This window comes from Salmo trutta, chromosome 23 (genome assembly GCF_901001165.1).
Source record: "Salmo trutta chromosome 23, fSalTru1.1, whole genome shotgun sequence".
Lineage (NCBI taxonomy): Eukaryota > Metazoa > Chordata > Actinopteri > Salmoniformes > Salmonidae > Salmo > Salmo trutta.
In genome coordinates this window covers 1,352,968-1,374,246 of record NC_042979.1, presented here as the reverse complement: position 1 = coordinate 1,374,246, position 21,279 = coordinate 1,352,968, and the positions used below count along the sequence as shown (strand labels likewise).

The 21,279-nt window shown below is 45.5% G+C and overlaps 1 protein-coding gene across 1 annotated transcript in view; it reads right to left on the bottom strand.

Moving 5' to 3' along the window:
- Positions 1-21,279, bottom strand: part of col27a1a (collagen, type XXVII, alpha 1a) — a 292,078-nt gene that overhangs the window by 249,756 nt on the left and 21,043 nt on the right. Inside the window, exons 3-4 of the mRNA XM_029708455.1 lie at positions 8,471-9,933; positions 374-427 (exon numbers count right to left, since the gene is read on the bottom strand). Of these exons, the coding sequence (XP_029564315.1) occupies positions 374-427; positions 8,471-9,933 (1,517 nt within the window). The remainder of the gene's footprint in view (positions 1-373; positions 428-8,470; positions 9,934-21,279) is intronic.

The following is a 21,279-nucleotide window of genomic DNA, read 5'->3' as shown; positions in this document are numbered from 1 at the left end:
GGGGGAGGGGTGATTAGTGTGTGTTTGTTTGGACCTCTGATGCAGTGGCAGCAACCGTCATAAAAGACCATGTTGAGCAGACACTAATGCACACAGTAAGCCAAGGAATATTGATTTGACTAGTCAACATATCTTATTTGCTTATATGACCAGTTCCATCACTATACCCACAGAACTCTATTTCAGAGCAGAGATCTGAGATCCGTTATTTCTATGTTAGGTTAGCAGGCCTGGGGATGGAGGGGGAGAGGGGAAGAGAGGTAGAGGAGATGTATAAGGAGAGAGGTGAAACAGCTTGGCTAACAGAGTGGAGGAGACAGACAATCAAACAAACAAACAACACTGGGGACAGGGAGATGAAATAGAGGCTTACCTGAGGACCCCTCTTCCCTGGTGTGCCTGACTTCCCTGGTGGTCCTGGAGGGCCCTGGAAGGTGGGAGAAAAAGCACACACACATTCAGTAAAAAAAAAAAAAAAAAAAAAGATATACAGTACCAGTCAAATGTTTGTACACACCTACTCATTCAAAGGTTTTTCTTCATTTTTACATTGTAGAATAATAGTGAAGACATCAAAACTATGAAATAACACATATGGAATCATGTAGCAACCAAAAAAGTTATTCAAAGTAGCCACCCTTTGCCTTGATGACAGCTTTGCACACTCTTTGCACACCAGCTTCATGAGGAATGCTTTTCCAACTGTCTTGAAGGAGTTTACACATATGCTGAGCACTTGTTGGCCTCCACACCATCACACCTCCTCCTCCATGCTTCACGGTGGGAACAACACATACAGAAATCATCCGTTCACCTACTCTGCGTCTCACAAAGACACGGCAGTTGGAACCAAAAGTCTCACATTTGGACTCATCAGACCAAAGGACAGATTTCCACCAGTCTAATGTCCATTGCTTGTGTTTCTTGGCCCAAGCAAGTCTTTCTTCTTATTGGTGTCCTTTTAGTACTGGTTTCTTTGCAGCAAATCGACCATGAAGGCCTGATTCACGCAGTCTCCTCTGAACAGTTGATGTTGAGATGTGTCTGTTACTTGAACTCTGTGAAGCATTTATTTGGGCTGCGAACTGAGGTGCAGTTAACTCTAATGAATTTATCCTCCTCATCAGAGGTAACTCTGGGTCTTCCTTTCCTGTGGCGGTCCTCATGAGAGCCAGTTTCTTCATAGTGCTTTATTGTTTTTGCGACTTGAAATTGGCCTTCATGTCTTAGAGTAATGATGGACTGCTGTTTCTCTTTGCTTATTTGAGCTGTTCTAACCATAATATGGACTTGGTCTTTTACCAAATAGGGCTATCTTCTGTGTACCACCCCTACCTTGTCACAACTGATTGGCTCAAATGCATTAAGGAAAGAAATTCCACAAATTAACTTTTAACAAGGCACACTTGCTAATTGAAATGCGTTCCAGCTGACTACCTGTCAAGAGGTGATTGAAGCTGGTACATCGAAGTCAGGCGCAGGAGAGCAGAGATGAGTGGACAAAGCACTTTACTAAGGCAATCATTTGCACAGAATGCAACTGCGTCACAAAACAAATGCCCAACGAACCAGTGAGGCAGCACAAAGTACACAAACACAAATACAAAGTACAGGCTGCCACAAAGCATGGGTATTAAAATAAACCCGGCGCAAACCAGCCAGAAGTGTGCCAACCTCAACAATAAACAATTACACACACAGACATGGGGGGGAACAAAGGGTTAAATACACAACATGTAATGAGGGAATGTATACCAGGTTGTTGGAAAACAAGACAAAACAAATGGAAAATGAAAGGTGGATCGGTGATGTCCAGAAGACCGGTGACGTCGACCGCCGAACACCGCCCGAACAAGAAGAGGGACCGACTTCGGCGGAAGCCGTGACAGTACCCCCCTTTGACGCGTGGCTCCAGCAGCGAGCCGACACTGGGCTCGGGGGAGACCCAGCGGGCGAGGTGCAGGGCAATCCGGATGGAGACGGTGGAACTCCCGCAGCATTGAAGGGACCAACACGTCCTCCACCGGAACCCAGCATCTCTCCTCCGGACCGTACCCCTCCCCCTCCACGAGGTACTGAAGGCCCCTCGCCCGACGCCTCGAGTCCAGTATGGAGCGAACGGAATACGCCGGGGCCCCCTCGATGTCAAGAGGGGGCGGAGGAACCTCCCGCACCTCACTCCTGGAGCGGGCCAGCCACCACAGGCCTGAGGAGAGACACATGGAACGAGGGGTTAATACGGTAATTGGGGGGAAGATGTAATCTGTAACTAACCTCGTTCAATCTCCCCAGGACTTTAAATGGCCCCACAAACTGCGGCCCCAGCTTCCGGCAGGGCAGGCGGAGGGGTAGGTTTTGGGTCGAGAGCCAGACCCAGTCCCCCGGTGCGAACACCGGGGCCTCACTGCGGTGACGGTCTGCACTGGCTTTCTGGCACAGCACGGCGCGGTGAAGGTGAACATCCCATGTCTCCTCCGCGTGCCGAAACCAGTTGTCCACCGCAGGAGCCTTGGTCTGACTCTGATACCAAGGAGCCAGAGCCGGCTGATACCCCAGTACACACTGGAAGGGGGAGAGGTTAGTGGAGGAGTGGCAGAGCGAGTTCTGGGCCATCTCTGCCCAGGGCACGAACGCCGCCCACTCCCCCGGCCGGTCCTGGCAATAATACCTCAGAAACCTACCCACATCCTGGTTCACTCTCTTCACCTGCCCGTTACTCTCGGGGTGAAAACATGAGGTAAGGCTGATCGAGACCCCCAGACGTTCCATGAACGCCCTCCAGACCCTCAAAGTGAACTGGGGACCCCTATCAGACACTATGTCCTCAGGCACCCCGTAGTGCCGGAAGACGTGTGTAAACAAGGCCTCCGCAGTCAGTAGGGCCGTAGGGAGACCGGGCAGAGGGAAGAGACAGCAGAACTTCGAAAAACGGTCCACAGCGACCAGGATCGTGATGTTACCCTGTGAGGGAGGAACATCAGTAAGGAAATCCACCGACACGTGCGACTACGGCCGTTGTGGAACGGGTAAGGGGTGTAGCTTACCTCTGGGCAGGTGCCTAGGAGCCTTACACTGGGCGCACACCGAGCAGGAGGAAACATAAACCCTCCCGTCCTTAGACAAAGTGGGCCACCAGTACTTCCCACTCAGACGGCGCACCGTCCGACCGATGCCTGGATGACCAGAGAAGGGTGATGTGTGGGTCCAATAGATCAGCCGGTCACGGACAGCAGACGGAACGTACAGATGCCCAGCGAGACACCGGAGGGGAGTGGGCTCTGCACGTAGCGCCTGCTCAATGTCCGCGTCCAGCTCCCACACTACCGGCGCCACCAGGCAGGAGGCCGGGAGTATGGGGGTGGGATCCATGGGCCGCTCCTCTGTGTCATACAGCCGGGACAGTGCGTCTGCCTTGGCGTTATGGGAACCTGATCTGTAAGAGAGGGTGAAAACAAAACGGGTGAAAAACATGGCCCACCTTGCCTGGCGAGGGTTCAGTCTCCTCGCCGCCCGGATGTACTCCAGATTGCGGTGGTCAGTCCAGATGAGAAAAGGATGTTTAGCCCCCTCAAGCCAATGTCTCCACGCCTTCAGAGCCTTGACAACAGCCAACAGCTCCAGGTCCCCCACGTCATAGTTCCGTTCCACCGGGCTGAGCTTCCTCGAGAAGAAGGCACAGGGGCGGAGCTTCGGTGGCGTACCTGAGAGCTGAGAGAGCACGGCTCCTATCCCAGCCTTGGACGCGTCCAACTCCACTATGAATGCCAAAGAGGGATCTGGATGAGCCAGCATGGGAGCCGAGGTAAACAGAGCCCTCAGGTGACCAAAAGGCCTGTCCGCCTCAGCCGACCACTGCAAACGTACCGGTTCAGCAGTGAGGTAATGGGAGCCGCCACCTGACCAGAACCCCGGATAAAGCTCCGGTAGTAATTGGCAAACCCTAGAAACCGCTGCACCTCCTTTACCGGTGTGGGATTCTGTAAAGGGGTGCGTAACTGGTGGCAGGGAAGTCAGACGCAGAACTAGGTAGTAGCCGGAGCAGTTTAATCCAAAAACCAACTAAATAAAAATAGAACAGAATATGGGTACAAAAACCGGACGCGCACCAGTAAACAAGTGCACAAGCACTTACAACAAACAATCCCACACAAAGACATGGGGGGAACAGCACATCACATAATGAGGGAAATGGAAACCAGGTGTGTAGGAAAACAAGACAAAACAAATGGAAAATGAAAAGTGGATCGACAATGGCTAGAAGACCGATGACGCCGACCGCCAAACGCAGCCTGAACAAGGAGGGGAAACGACTTCGGTGGAAGTCATGACATACACTGTATTTCTGATCAATTTGATGTTATTTTAATTGACAACAAATGTGCTTTTCTTTCAAAAACAAGGACATTTCTAAGTGACCCCAAACTTTTGAATGGTAATGTATGTAAAACATCGGACAGTGCAGTCGGAAAATATTCAGACCCCTGGACTTTTTCCACATGTTATGTTATTCAAAAATGTATTAAATAAACACCATACACCATAATGACAAAGCGAAAATCGTATTTTTTTCCCCAAATGTATAAAAAAAACCTGACGTTATTTACACAAGTATTCATATACTTTGCTATGAGACTTGAATTTCAGCTCAGCTGCATTCTGTTTCCATTGATCATCATTTATGTTTCTACAACTTGATTGGAGTCAACATGTGATAAATTCAATTGATTGGACATGATTTGGAAAGGCACACACCTGTCTATATAAGGTCCCACAGTTGACAGTAAATGTCAAGAGCAAAAACCAAGCGATGAGGTTGAAAGAATTGTCCCGAGGCACAGATCTGGGAAAGGGTACCAAAAAATGTCTGCAGCATTGAAGGTCCCCAAGAACACAGTGGCCTCCATCATTCTTGAATGGAAGATGTTTAGAAACACCAAGACTCTTCAAAGAGCTGGCCGCCCGGCCAAACTGAGCAATCGGAGGAGAAGGGCCTTGATCAGGTGGGTGACCAAGAACCCGATGGTCACTCTGACAGAGCTCTACTCTGTGGAGATGGGAGATCCTTCCAGAAGGACAACCATCTTTGCAGCACTCCACCAATCAGGCCTTTATGGTAGAGTGGCCAGACGGAAGCCACTCCTCAGTAAAAGGCACATCACAGCCCGCTTGGACGGCCCCAGGGAGACTCTCAGACCATGAGAAACAAGATTGTCTGGTCTGATGATACCAAGATTGAACACTTTGGCCTGAATGCAAAGCGTCACATTGATGGAAAACCTGGCACCATCCCTACGACGAAGCATGGTGGTGGCAGCATCATGCTGTGGGAATGCTTTTCAGCAGCAAGGACTGGGAGACTAGTCAGGATCGAGGCAAAGATGAACGTAGCAAAGTACAGAGACATCCTTGATGAAAACCTGCTCCAGAGTGCTCAGGACCTCAGACCGGGGTGAAGGTTCACATTCCAACAAGACAACAACGCTAAGCACACAGCCAAGACAACGCAGGAGTGACTTAGGACAAGTCTCTGAATGTCCTCGAGTGGCCCAACCAGAGCCCCGACTTGAACCCGATCAAACATCTCTGGAAAGACCTGAAAATAGCTGTGCAGTGACGCTCCCCGTCCACCCTGACAGAGCTTGAGAGGATCTGCAGAGAAGAATGTGAGAAACTCCCCAAATACAGATGTACCAAGCTTGTGGCGTCATACCCAAGAAGCCTCGAGACTATAATCGCTGCCAAAGGTGCTTCAACCAAGTAGAGTAAAGGGTCTGAATCCTTATGTAAATGTGATATTTTACGTTTTCTTTTTAAATCAATTTGCAAACATTTCTAAAAACCTGTTTTTGCTTTGTCATTATGGGGTATTGTGTGTAGATTGAGGGAAAAAAACTATTTAATCAATTTTAGAATAAGGCTGCAATGTAAGAAATGTGTTCAAGGTCAAGGGGTTTAAATACTTTCCGAAGGCACTGTATGTACTCACTGTGAGTCCTTTTGTTCAATGTGTGTGTGTTTGTGATCTTATGTTTAGCAGATGTAGTTAAAACATGTGAAATCAGCTCAGTTCTGTATGGGAGAAATTCTGCTTGGGAAATATCCTGTGCCTGTGTTGTTATCATAATGATTAGCAGGGCTAGTTCAAACATCTGAAAACAGACACTGTGGTGTGTATGTGCTAGTTAGATTGAGATGTTTATTAAATCAGTTCTTTTGAGTGAACATTAAACTCAAAAGTAGCCCATGGAGATGTTTTAAGATTGCTTGCAAGGTATTCAAAAGAATTCGCCATCTGCTTGTAGGTGTTGGAGGGGATGGCGTTGGGGAAAGCACAGAGACAGAGCTGAGCCCTGACAGATGGTTCATCGCCCCTTGGTACATCTTCTTCCTGGCCTGGTTCATACCATCCCCTGCTCTTCTCACCAACATCCAACGCTCCAAGGCGCACCTTCACTCTCTGCCCTGGCACTCCATCTACCTCTGCCCCATCTCCCGACCCTGTGTTGTGTGCTAAACACATTTGTGCAGATGTTGGTTCAGATGATTTCTTTAATTGCACTATTTTCCTCCTGTGATTGTCACCTGGTGAAAAATATCTAGCAAAAGGTCTGGAAATGTCTTTGTCTGATTATTTATACTTGGGGCATAAAATATGACTGTTCTGTATCAGCCACTCAGTAAACTTGTACTACTTTGTAAATGAGCTATTTAAATGAGGTTAATGTCTAGGGGGTCTGTTCTTATTGCCTACAGTCATTCTCACCAATGTACCATGGTAGGAAGGTTCCCACTACACATAACACAAGGCTGTACATGGTCATGTAGATTAGGTTACTGTCTTGAGGATCTACTCTTAATATACTGTATATGACAAATTAAAACAACATGAGGATGAAGTGACTGTCATTACGGTACTCTGTGATTTGTAATGTGTGAATAAGAAAAACAGTAGCTCACAACATGACATACTGTATAAACAGTAATCTCCCAGAGAAAGACAACATATTTACTGTAGGGTGCCACGTGTGATGGCAGCATCCTGGAAAGACACTCTTCCAGCTGGTGTGAGTAAGTACTCCTTGATGTTGTTGGGCATGTCTATAGCAACTCTGGTTGCCGTCATGCCAACATGTTCCTTGGGTCCAGGAAGCTGGTGTCCTCTTGTACCACCTGCCTTCACTCTCCTGGTCACAGGTCCCCAATGGGTGTGGAGTGGTCAACAAACGTGGGGTGGGTGTACCGTGTTGATGACTCTTGTCAGTGTCTGTGATGCAAAGGTAGTTGTGGAGGGCCACGCAGGCCTTCACAATGGTCGCAGCTTTCTCTGGACCAACCTCATGGGCTCGTCCCAGGATCCTCCATCTTGCAGCAAGGAATCCAAAGGAGTTCTCTAAAACTGGCTCAAACTCTACTCTGGCTCCCCCTAGTGGATATCCACTACACAAGGATCCTCTTGCTTGGTAAGCTACTCTGGCTCCCCCTAGTGGATATACACTCCACAAGGCTCATCTTGCTTGGTAAGCTACTCTGGCTCCCCCTAGCGGATAAACACTACACAAGGCTAATTTTGCTTGGTAAGCTACTCTAGCTCCCCCTAGTGGATAGACACTACTCAAGTCAGACTTGCTCCACTCTGGGAGGAGCTCAACAACGATGTGGATAAAAGTGCATTCTGCCCCCAAAAATCCAGCTCCGCTCATGCACACGCACACACGTCGATCAACGGAGTGAACCTTGCAGTGACCTTTAGCCTGCAGTGGCACTATGACTCCAGCTAGCTTGCACCACTACCCCAAAGCTAAACCCTAGCAGCCTTTCACTACAATGTAGATATACATTTGATGTTGTTGTGTTTTGAAAAGCAGAAGAGGACAGTAAAGACAAACGAACTGAGAAAAATGAGACATTTGAACAAAGAAACGTTGTGAACCACGTCCACAATGTTCTCTCTCCATCACCATCTGTCTCTTTCTCTCTTTTGTCTTCAGTCATCCTCCTTTCTCCCCCCACCCCCACTGTAGACATCTGGTCATATATACACTGAAGGGTTCTCTGATCACAGACCCAGCCCTCCTGTCCTCCTCCCCCTCTCCACTGAAAAGGGGGGGAACTTTCTCTACCTGGGCTGGCAGAGCTTTGATGAGGCTGTGTTTCCCCCATATTCCCTCAGCGGAACGTCACTGAGCCTCGATTGTTCACAGTGAGGTGGGTTGGAGGGATAGAGGTCTGTAATCAGACTGGAATAGAGTCTGGGAGAGAGAGTAAGAGGGGAAGGGGGTAGGAAGAGAGGGCTCACATATGCTCTACTTTCACCACTCCAGTGAGTTTAATAACTGAACCTGCCACACTTCCACCTCGCACATACTCACTCACGCACACATGAAAGCACATATGTACACTGCCTTTGTGCGCTAAATACAATCTCTTATGCATCCCCAGTCGGTAGGAAAGAGTATTAAGAGGCTCTTACCGCAAGGCCTGGTTCACCCTTTAGCCCTTGGGGTCCTGGCAATAGTAGAGAAAAATGGGTCGGCTCCACATCGTACGTCTGCCACCAGCCCGTGGCGGGGAGGTTGAAGGGTGCATAGGTGGGTTTGGTGGGCCGTTGGGTGACAGGTGCATTGGTGGCTTTGGATAGCTTTGGATTGGCAGATGCATTGGTGGCTTTGAATTGGTGAGTGGCTGTGACTTTAGGCTGGGCTATTGTCTTTTTGGCTGCTGTAGGCTGTGGTTTCTGTGGTAGTTTCTTTGGCCCGGGGCTGACTGCCCCCTGGGCTAGAAGGGCAGAGTCTGGCTTCTTCTTGGTAGGCTTGGCCGCAGCAGTGACAGAGGGTTTCTGCTTTGCCTCCAGCCCCAAGGTGGTCTTCTTGGGGCTGCTGCCGCTACGAGAGGTGGGCTTGGCTAGGATGGGCTTGGTTAGGATGGGCTTGAAATTGGCAGGCTTAACAGGGGTGGGCTTGACATTGGCGGGCTTCATATGGGTGGGCTTGGGGGATTTCTGAGTGATGGTGTAGGTTTTGGGGGAGGAGGGAGGGGCGACTCCATTCCTGAATGGTGCTGTAATGGTCTCACTCTGAGCCTTGGTCGGGAAGGCTAACCCAGGCCGTGTCGTGAGTAGCATCACAGTACCAGGCAGGGGAGAAGGAGTGGTCCTAGGGGTGGGCTTTGGCAGGATGGCCGGCACCACATACCTAACAGCAGAGGCAGCCGCAGTGGCGCTCCTTGCTAGGTTCATGACCATGGGCTTTCTGCTCAGCTTGGAGGGAGCTGGCGTAGCCAGGCTGGCCGTGATGTTGGGGTCTCGGGTTAAAAGGGGAAGGAGGGGTGCTATGTTTGGCCTGTAGGTGTCACCCTCCCTACACTGTTTCTTAATGTACCTGCAGTAGTTGTGAGCTGCCTGGGAGGAGGGGATCAGGTCAAACTGGCAAATGGCACCCTCGAACTGCACCGAACCCTGGCCCATCTTCCCGAGCAGGAAGGAGCTCTCAGGGTCCAGGCCTTCTCTGTCTACCAAAGTCAAGTCTGCGTGAACGCTCTGCTTCCCACAGGCAGAGTACAGAGTCACCCTCTGGTCACGGATGTCCAGAGCCAGGTGGTGCCACTGACCATCTTGGAGGTCGTAGTGGAGTGGGACGGCGCTCTTGGGCCCTGTGTGGAGGACAAGCTGCCCCGGGGCCAGCTGCAGGCCCAGCAGGAGCCGGCGGCGGCCGGTGAGCACGGTGAAGAGGAAGGCGTTGTTGACACGGTGGGAACGCACACTCAGAAGCAGCTGCAGGTTGGGCCAGTAGGACGGTGGTATGACTGAGCGGGCAGGGGCCTCCACACGTGCCTGCTGGGTGAGGATGACACCCGATCGGAACGGAATGATCCCCGGACGGATGGAGCGTGATGGCTTCTCTCCCTTGAGCCCCAGCCTCTGGAGGATGTCCACATCTGCAAGAGAGCAGGACAGGTGTATGATCAGAGTGGCCACGCACACACACACACACACACACACACACACACACAGTGAAGGAAGAATGGCACTGGGAGTAACCGTTTTACGGCCTACTGACCAGTTATACTATTTTGTGTTTTTTTTGCGCTGATTTTAACTGTACAAAAATGTTTCCGCCATCATTTCCTATGACCGAAAATATCTTTTGGACATCAGAACAGTGATCACTAACCTTGATTTGGAGGAAGAATTCTACTTCAATAACTCGGCTGCGCAGAACATACTGCTCACCTGAGACCAGGCCCTAATCCAAGACACCCAGAAGAGGAAAAGCAATATATAGAGGCCGACTTGGGGGCACCCTGATGAAACTACGGCGGCGAGTAAATAAAATGCCTCTACCCTCTGTTCTATTGGCGAATGTACAATCACTGGAGAACAAACTAGATGGGCTCTGTGAGACTATCTTATAAATGGGACCGTAATATTCTATGCTTCACGGAGTAGTGGCTGTACAAGGACATGGTTAATATAAATCTAGCTGTTTTTCTATGCATCGACAGGACAGAATGGCAGCGTCTCATCAACTAAAGGGAGGGAGTGTGAGTCTCTTTGTGAACAACAGCTGGTGCGCAATCTCTAATATTAAGGAAGTCTCGAGGTTCTGCTCGCCTGAGTTAGAATACCTCCTGATAAGTTGTAGACCATACTATTTACCAAGAGTTTTGATCTATATTTTTCGTAGCTGTCGACTTACCACCACAAACCGATGCTGGCACTAAGACTGCACTCAACAAACTAAACTCAGCAAAAAAGAAACGTCCTCTCACTGTCAACTGCGTTTATTTTCATCAAACTTAACATGTGTAAATATTTGTATGAACATAACAAGATTCAACAACAGAGACATAAACTGAGCAAGTTCCACAGACATGTAACTAACAGAAATGGAATAATGTGTCCCTGAACAAAGGGGGTGGGAGGGGGGGGGTCAAATCAAAAGTAACAGTCAGTATCTGGTGTGAACACCAGCTGCATTAAGTACTGCAGTGCATCTCCTCCTCATGGACTGCGCCAAATTTGCCAGTTCTTGCTGTGAGATGTTACCCACATTCTCCCACCAAGGCACCTGCAAGTTTCCGGACATTTCTGAGGGGAATGGCCCTAGCCCTCACCCTCCGATCCAACAGGTCCCAGACGTGCTCAATGGGATTGAGATCCGGGCTCTTCGCTGGCAATTGCAGAACACTGACATTCCCTTCTTGCAGGAAATCACGCACAGAACAAGCAGTATGGCTGGTGGCATTGTCATGCTGGAGGGTCAGGATGAGCCTGCAGGAAGGGTACCACATGAGGGAGGAGGATGTCTTCCCTATAACGCACAGCGTTGAGATTGCTTGCAATGACAACAAGCTCAGTCCGATGATGCTGTGACACACCGCCCCAGACCATGATGGACGCTCCACCTCCAAATCGATCCTGCTCCATAGTACAGGCCTCGGTGTAACACTCATTCCTTCGACGAAAAATACGAATCTGACCATCACCCCTGGTGAGACAAAACCACGACTCATCAGTGAAGAGCACCTTTTGCCAGTCCTGTCTGGTCCAGCGACGGTGGGTTTGTGCCCATATGCGACATTGTTGCCGGTGATGTCTGGTGAGGACCTGCCTTACAACAAGCCTACAAGCCCTCATTCCAGCCTCTCTCAGCCTATTGCGGACAGTCTGATTCCCGATGGAGGGATTGTGCGTTCCTGGTGTTACTCGGGCAGTTGTTGTTGCCATCCTGTACCTGTCCCGCAGGTGTGATGTTCGGACGTACCGATCCTGTGCAGGTGTTGTTACACGTGGTCTGCCACTGCGAGGATGATCAGCTATCCATCCTGTCTCCCTGTAGCGCTGTCTTAGGCATCTCACCGTACGGACATTGTAATTTATTGCCCTGGCCACATCTGCAGTCGTCATGCCTTCTTGCAGCATGCCCAAGGCACGTTCACGCAGATGAACAGGGACCCTGGGCATCTTTTTGGTATTTTTCAGTCAGTAGAAAGTCCTCTTTAGTGTCCTAACTTTTCATATCTGTGACCTTAACTTCTTGGTGACAGGGGGCAGTATTTGGAAATTCAGATGAATAATGTGCCCAAATTAAACTGCCTGCTACTCGGGCCCAGAAGGTAGGATATGCATATTATTAGTAGATTTGGATAGAAAACAATCTGAAGTTTCTACAACTGTTTGAATGATGTCTGAGTATAACAGAACTCATATGGCAGGCAAAAACTTGAGAAAAAATCCAACCAGGAAGTGGTTTGTAGTTTTTCAACTGATCACCTTTCCAAACTACAGTGTCTGTGGGGTCATTTTGCACTTCCTAAGGCTTCCACTAGATGTCAACAGTCTTTAGAATCTTGTTTCATGCTTCTACTGTTACTGGGGAGAGAATAAGAGCTGTCTCAATCCTGAGACCAACGAGTTGTTTACTGCGCAGGCACCCAGGCGCGCCGTTCCTTCTTTTTTTCTGTAATGAATACGCTATTGTCCAGTTGGAACATTATTGAAGATTTATGTTAAAAAGACCCTAAGGATTGATTGTAAACATCGTTTGACATGTTTCTACGAACGGTAATGGAACTATTTGACTTTTCATCTTGGGTTTTGCGCTCGTGCATTATGCCTTTGGATTAGTGATCTGAACGCGCGAACAAAACGGAGGTATTTGGACATAAATATGGAGTTTATCAAACAAAACGAACATTTCTTGTGGAAGTGGGAGCCCTGGGAGTGCATTCTGACGAAGGTCAGCAAAGGTAAATGAAGATTTATAATACTATTTCTGAGTTTTGTTGACTCCAGAACATGGCGGGTAACTGTATAGCTTGCTTTGATGGCTGAGCTCTGTACTCAGAATATTGAACAATGTGCTTTCGCCGTAAAGCTATTTTGAAATCTGACACAGCGGTTGCATTAAGGAGAAGTGTATCTATAATTCTTTCAATAACTGTTGTAAATTTCAGCAACGTTTATGATGAGTATTTCTGTAAATTGATGTGCTCATTCACCGGGAGTTGGAGGCAATACATTTTCTGAACATCAGGCACCAATGTAAAATGGGGTTTTTGGATATAAATATGAACTTTATCGAACAAACATACATGTATTGTGTAACATTGAGTCCTGGGAGTGTCATCTGATGAAGATCATCAAAGGTTAGTGATTAATTTTAGCTGTATTTCTGGTTTTTGTGACGCCTCTCCTTGCTTGGAAAATTGCTGTTTTTTCTTGTTTAGGTGCTGTCCTAACATAATCTAATGTTATGCTTTCGCCGTAAAGCCTTTTTGAAATCGGACAATGTGGTTGGATTAACGAGAAGTGTATCTTTAAAATGGGATATAATAGTTGTATGTTTGAGAAATTTGAATTATGAGATTTGTTGTTTTGAATTTGCCGCCCTGCTATTTCACTGGCTGTTGAATAGTGTGTCCCGCGGGTGGGACGCTAGCGACCTTAATTGCCTACCGTCTGTAAGCTGTTAGTGTCTTAACGACCGTTCCACAGGTGCATGTTCATTAATTGTTTATGGGCCATTGAACAAGCATGGGAAACAGTGTTGAAAGACAGGGCCCTGAAAAAGGGAAGTTTATTTTCTTGCTGAGTTTATATAGGGCCATAAGCAAACAAGAAAATGCTCATTCAGCGCTCCAGTGATTTTAATGCAGGAAAACTGAAATCTGTTTTACCAAATTTTTACCTGTTCAACTAGAGGAAAAAATAAAACTCAAGATCACCTTTACCCCACACACAGTGACACAAACAAAGCTCTCCCTCTCCCTCCATTTGGAACATTTTACCTTAACTCTATCTCCCTGATTCCTGCTTACAGGCAAAAACTCAAACAGGAAGTACCAGTGACACGCTCAATTTGGAAGTGGTCCGATGAAGTGGATGTTAAGCTACATGACTGTTTTGTTAGCACAGACTGGAATATGAATCAGGATTCCTCCGATGGCATTGAGGAGTTTACCACATCAGTCCCCGGCTTCATTAATAAGTCGTCCCCATAGTGACCGTACGTACATATCCCAACCAGAAGCCATGGATTACAGGCAACATCCGCACTGAGCTAAAGGCTAGACCTGCCGCTTTCAAGGAGCGGGACACTAACCCAAACGCTTATAAGAAATCCCACTATGCCCTCCGATGAACTCTTGTCAGATGTGGCAGGGCTTGAAAACTGTCCCGGATTACAGAGCGAAACCCGACCTGCACAGTGACATGAGCCTACCAGACGAGCTAAATGCCTTCTATGCTCGCTTCGACGAAGGCAATACTGAACCGTGCGCACCAGTTGTTCCGGACCACTGTGTGATCACACTCTCTGTAGCCGATATAAGTAAGACCTTTAAAACAGGTTAACATTCATAAGGCGGATTACCAGGATGCATACTCAGAGCATGCGCTGACCAGCTGGCAAGTGTCTTCACTGATATTTTCAATCTCTCTCTGACCCAGTCTGTAATACCTACATGTTTCAAGCAGACCACCATAATCCCTGTGCCCAAGAATGCCAAGGTAACCTGTCTAAAAGACTATCACCGGGTAGCAATCACATCTGTAGCCATGAAATGCTTTGAAAGGGTAGTCATGGCTCACATCAACACTATCAACCCAGACATCTTGGACCCACTCCAACTTGTATAGCGCCCTAACAGATCCACAGATGATGCAATCTCTATTGCACTCCACACTGCCCGTTCCCACTTGGACAAAAGGAACACCTATGTGAGAATGCTGCTCATTGACTAAAGCTCAGAGTTCAACACCATAGTTCCCTTGAAGTTAATCACTAAGGTCCCTGGGACTGAACACCTCCCTCTGCAACTGGATCCTGGACTTTCTGACGGGCCGCCCCCAGGTGGTGAGGGTAGGCAACAACACATCTGCCACGCTGACCCTCAACACGAGGGCCCCCCAGGGGTGCATGCTTAGTCCCCTCCTGTACTCCCTGTTCACCCATGACTGCGTGGCCGCGCCCGACTCCAACATCATCATTAAGTTTGCAGAGGAGATGACGGTGGTAGGCCTGATAACCGACGACGATGAGACAGCCTATAAGGAGGAGTTTAGAGACCTGGCAGTGTGGTGCCAGGAGAAAAACCTCTTCCTCAATGTCAGTAAGACAAAGAAGCTGATCGTGGACTACAGGAAACGGCGGGGCGAGCAAGCCCCCATTCACATTGAAAGGGCTGTAGTGGAGTGGGTTGAGAGCTTTAAGTTCCTCGGTTTTCACATCTCTTCTATCATGGCCCGAACTAGGGCTGTGGTGGTCACGAAATCTCATCAGGCAGTGATTGTCAAGAAAATAACTGTCGGCCTCATGGTAACTTACTGTTAATTAACATAAACACATGTAGCATCTCCTGGCTTCCACGTATTGCCTACAATGCCTTTGTAACATCAACATTTAAAAATATATAATAAAATCGATGTAATACAGCTTACACCTTCACAATAAATCAATTTCTTATTTTAGACAGGTCTAAAGAAGCATGATATGAAGAAAATAGTCTATTTCAGAATAATAGAATACTCTGAGTTGTCCTTATGTTAGGTCCTGATCTGGCTATACCAAATGGCTATAGGCTACACTAGTTCATTTAGCAGACAAGATTTGCTTCGAATTCCGTGGCATTATTTTATAGCATGAAGAATACAACTGAACAAAGCTGAATAATATAGAAAGGATATTTTCTCCAAACGATTTGAGGGAGTGTGCACATGCGGCTCTTCTGTGTTGAGCGGTTAACAAAGAAATAGGTATTCCTATATGCTTCATTATTGTTATTAATGTAACTTTAGTTCTACAAACGTTGGGCTACATGTTTTGATTTTTAATACATTGTAAGGCTGCATGATGCAACTCCAATGATGATTTGAAAAAGGTTGCTTGAAAGGCATGAGCTCTGCTTAGTTTTTTGTGCAGGCTTAGCACACTACATCAGTCACTCATTCACAATTTGACAAGCACTTGATAATGCCTACAATTTCACAGCGACATCCACTTTGTGTGGCCATAATGCACCCAAAAACAATCCATGCCTTTTGCAGCCAGTGGCCCTTGTGCCCTTCACTCCCTGAGTGCTGCGCGCTCCATCACGTGATCGGTTCTTTCTACACGCTACAAGTGAAGACAGACACATCTGGGACGCAACTGTGCGTGTCCATATTAGTAGAATGGCGCACGAGAGGATGGCTGACGTTTTACTTGCTCCTAACCATTTGTGTTATTTAGTTGTTTTTTTGTGTTTGTAGCTTAATTTTTTACTTATTTTGTACATAATGTTGCTGCTACCGTCTCTTATGACCGAAAATAGCTTCTCGAAATCAGAACAACAATAACTCACCACGAACTGGAAGAAGCCTTTTCCTTTAACGAGTCTGACAAGAAGGATATACTTTCCCGGGATCAGGCCCAAATCCCAGTCATTTGTGTGACGATAAGACGGAGAAAAAGGGGGCGGAGGTCGGGCTGCATTCTGAGAATTCGTAGGCGAGCGAGTAAAACACCACAGCAAGATTAAACTACCAACGGGACATTAAAAACTGTACTATCTTATGTTTCACCGAGTCGTGGCACAGGAGTAAATAACTGTATCATCTGCGTAGAGGTGAATGTTACATGCACGATAGCTTGTAAACTGTCAGAAGGATCTCCGTAGGGGGAGGACTTGTGCCGTATTCCAGATCTTAGGGATCTCCCCAGAAACAATTATCAAGTAAAGAATATAGGTTCACGATTCTGTAGTTAGTGGGGCAATAGTATTTATATAAATAGTGAAGAGAACAGGGCCCAAAATCTAAACTAGATTTGATACCGTCAGTAAACACACGTTGTGTCTTGTCCATTAGATAGTTATTTTACCACTTAAGATGCCTTATCTAGGCCCACTTCAGACAATCTATGAACAAGTAAGAAATGGTCAACCATATCAAATGCCTTCGACAGATCAATAAATAAGGCCGCACAATGATTTGTATGGTCTAAACAATATAACACATCATCTAAGACAAGTGTAACTGCTGAAACAGTCCAGGTCTAAAGCCAGATTGGTTCTCATTAAGAATAGAATGAGAAGTTTAAAAAGTTCTAAGCCTGGAGTTGAACACGGACTCTAAAACTTTGGCAAGGTAAGATATCTTGTAAATTGTTAGATGGATCTCTGCCTTTTTGTAGGGGGAGGACTTAGGAATAACCACAGAAACAATTGTCAGGTAAGAAATATAGGTTCATGATTCTGCACTAAGAGGGGCGGAATGCTGCAGCAAAATGGGATCAAGTGAGTCAGCTCAGCGGATTATTTTTACAATGATCTTCAATAAGGCACTTAGTACATCATAGACAATAATGGTTGAAATGAAATTGAGGAATGTGTACCTGGGAACTTATCGTTGTGAGTCAGGCTGACCTGTAGAGTATGGTTCAGTTTGGTCGCATTGTGGCTTTGTTGGACAAGTTTGCGTGAAGCTCATTGCATTAAAGCGGCCATATTGTTTGAGCTAGTCTTGGAAAATATTGCTAATACCTAAACATGGCCGCTATAAACCAATGAACATTCACGTGGGCGTGACCTGGCACATAAATGCATATAAATTAAACACGGTTATTCATATTGTAACAAAACTTGCTACACATATTCATAATACTGTCAAGACTCAACATATCCAAGCACATTAGATCAACCACACAGTGGCAGTACAATGGGCACATATTCAACTCAGCATGATGGAATTTGGCAAAAGAAATCTAAATACGTTTTTGGGCAGAAATGCCTTCTGGAACATGTGAACATTCATGTGCCTTAATAACAAAATTGACTGCCATCTGTAAATATGAAAACATTTATTTATTACAATGTCTAGTTGGTTTACCCACGGAAAAAGATGGAACCTTCCCGCTAGCCATGATTGGCTGAGATAATGGGTGGGCTGGACATGCCGAGAGATGAGTTTGAATTGGTCTGCCACGTAGCACGCTTCTGTCTATAACATGAGCTGGTCAGTATGTGTAGGTAAAACTTTCTAATGATGCTTTTTTGAAACCTTTCTAACGCCACTTTCAGAAGGACCGCGTTTTGAAATCAGTGGAAAGGACGGTGGAATTAGAGTATGATAGCTGAGGACATGGAGAAAATTCTGCCGTTCGATTGCAAATGTGCAGAGGGATTCTAAACGAGAACACACAGGAGGCTGTTGTACAAAACACCTGTCTCCGGATTATATCTTCAAACTAAGGGCAACCATGGCATCCATGACTGAGAGGGAGAAGCGTCCATCTATGTATACGGGTAAGATACTCCAGCTTTCTACATTTTCAGATATTATACATTTATAAATTCTGTCAGAAAGTAATTTTATTTTAAAGTTAAATCGTAATGTTAGCTAGCTATCTAACGTTACGTGTATGATCTGTGTAGTAATATTATTTGTATCTCAGAGCCATTTGCATTGCTAGTTATAGCTAAATGTTACCTAGCTGGCTAACACTGAACCTGGTTGTTTGGTTAGCTACCTGCAGATTGATGCAGGGTAGTTATGAGGTGGGATTATGGTTCATTGTTTAGCTAGCTAACTAGCTACATATCTAAACAAAAGTCTCCACTATGCAAGTAACCATTTCAATACACCTTCTGTATCCTGTGCATGTGACAAATAAACTTTTATTTGAGTTAATATAGTATGTGTTTACCAGAGACGGTAATGTGAAGAACATGAGCTGCACCAAAGTCAAATTAGGATATAACGTTAAGCCAACGAGACATTGTGCAAGTTCTAAAATTCTCCGGTAGAATGCCCTGCTTTTATTTCATCACACTCACAACCGTAAACTATTTTCTGTAATTGGCTCGCCCTTAACTTGTAAATGCTTACGTTTATTTTCCTGTAATAATGAAGACATGAGTGAAGATGTTGTCAGCTATATGATATGGCCATTATTTGAACTGGCTAGCCAGCTAACTTAACATTAGCTAGCAAGCTAGAAACTAACCAAAACGTTGTTTAGAAATATGCTTTTAGTTGCCTGGTTTTCTAGGATTGACATATACTAAATTCATTTTTACACAGGTGGGTTTATTGGTATTAAAATACACTAGTTATGCTATTTTGGACCACCAGGCTGCTGACGTCATGCTGGCTGTAGATTTTGTGTTTATACTTTTTCATAACAAAAACAACAACAAGTCACTGCAACAACTGTCAATAGACGTAGTATAAACCAGCCTTTAAATCTTTGGTTGTTTAGTACATGGCCTCACATATGAATCCTTAAAGAGATGTGAGGGGCTAAGACTTAAGAGGGTGTTAACAAAGAAGAGCTCTCCAGTAGGTTTACCAAAACATTTAAGGGCCATTTTCTCAAAAGTGAGGTTACAAGTTTAGCAACTTTCAAAGCAGAATTACTTTCCTATTGTTCCTCAACTGTAGGATATAATATACCATTTTCTATCTCTGAGTCTCTATTATCCAATGTAAAAAGCACAATTTCAAATTTTGCTACATACAGTGGTTCCTCCTTTAAAAGTTGCATCATACTGCGGCACACCTTGCGGGCTGCTGCAGCATTCTGTGGCACGTTATCTATTTGTCAGCCATTTTTTCCTGATAATGCAAGTTATTGCTAGTTTGACCACCAGAGGGAATCAATGAGAAGCATTTGATAGTCTTCCGCATTGGCATTAACAGAGAATTTAAAACCTTTTTGTAATAACATAGTATATGGGATTGATTAAGGAATGTGGCTTAATTAATTTGATTAATATGATAGTGTTTCTATTCAGAGAAAAACTAAACCCTCATGGTTACCATTAGGATGGAATGGAAAATATAGTGCTGTACAATGGGAGGAAGGATTAGGCTGTCCTTGTAAATAAGAATTTTGTTCTTAACTGAGTTGCCTAGTTAATTAAAGGTTACACTAAGAGCATAACATTTCTGTACCCCAATTTTCTAATTATTGTCTAACCAATACACAAACGGAGATTAAGTGAAAATAAAAATCTCATTGATTTATCAAGACCAGTCCCCAAGCTTGCCTCAGAGCAGCACGAAACGGTGCTAAAATAATTGTAGGCTTTTGCTTCTAACATCAATACGCTCTTTAAATAAATAAATAAACACAATTTTTAACACCATTTTTAACAGCACATTACTCAACACTAGTGAGACTCATTCCGCCTATGGTAGGCATACAGTATATTGAAAAATATTTTTTCCAATGACGTGACCAATAATTACATTTAGAGGATTGGAGGACTCCTAATTAATATCTCAGAGTCGATCATATTCAACCCCTTTGTTATGGCAAGCCTAAATAAGTTCAGGAGTAAAAATGTGCTTAACAAGTCACTTAATAAGTAGCATGGACTCACTCTTTGTGCAATAATAATGTTTAACATGATTTTGAATGACTGCCTCATCTCTGTAGCCCACACATACAATTATCTGTAAGATCCTTCAATTGAGCAGTGAATTTCAAACAGATTTAACCAGAAAGACCAGGGAGGTTTTCCAGTCCCTCGAAAAGAAGGGCACTTCTTGGTAAATGCGTAAAAAAGAAGAAAAAAAATAAAGTTGAAATTGAATGTCCTTTTGAGCATGGTGATGTTATTAATTACTCTTTGGATGGTGTGTCAATACACCCAGTCACCTCCCTGACCAAGGCCCTTCTCCCCCAATTTCTCAGTTTGGCCAGGTGGCCAGCTCTAGGAAGACTCTTGGTGGTTCCAAACATCTTCCATTTAATAATGATGGAGGCCACTGTGATCTTGGGGACATTCAATGCTGCAGAAATGTTTAGGTACCCTTCCTCAGATCTGTGCCTCAACACAATCCTGTCTTGGAGCACTACGAACAATTCCTTCCAACTCATGGCTTGGTTATTGTTCTGACATGCACTGTCAACTGTGGGACCTTATATAGTTGGTGTGTGCCTTTCCAAATCATGTCCAATCAATTGAATTTATGACAGGTGGACTCCAATCAAGTTGTAGAAACATCTCAAGGATGATAAATGGAAACAGGATGCACCTGAGCTGAATTTCAAGTCTCATAGCAAAGGGTCTGAATACTGTAAATCAGGTATCTCTGTTTGAGTTTTTTTTTTAAATGTGCAAAAAAATCTAAACCTGTTTTCGCATCTTCATTATTTTTTAAATACATTTTTGATTAAGGCTGTAACTTAACAAAATGTGGAAAAAGTCAAGCAGTCTGAATACTTTCCGAATGCACTGTATATAGCCAATACATTTTATATTGAATAACAGTGTAATTTATACTGAAAATAT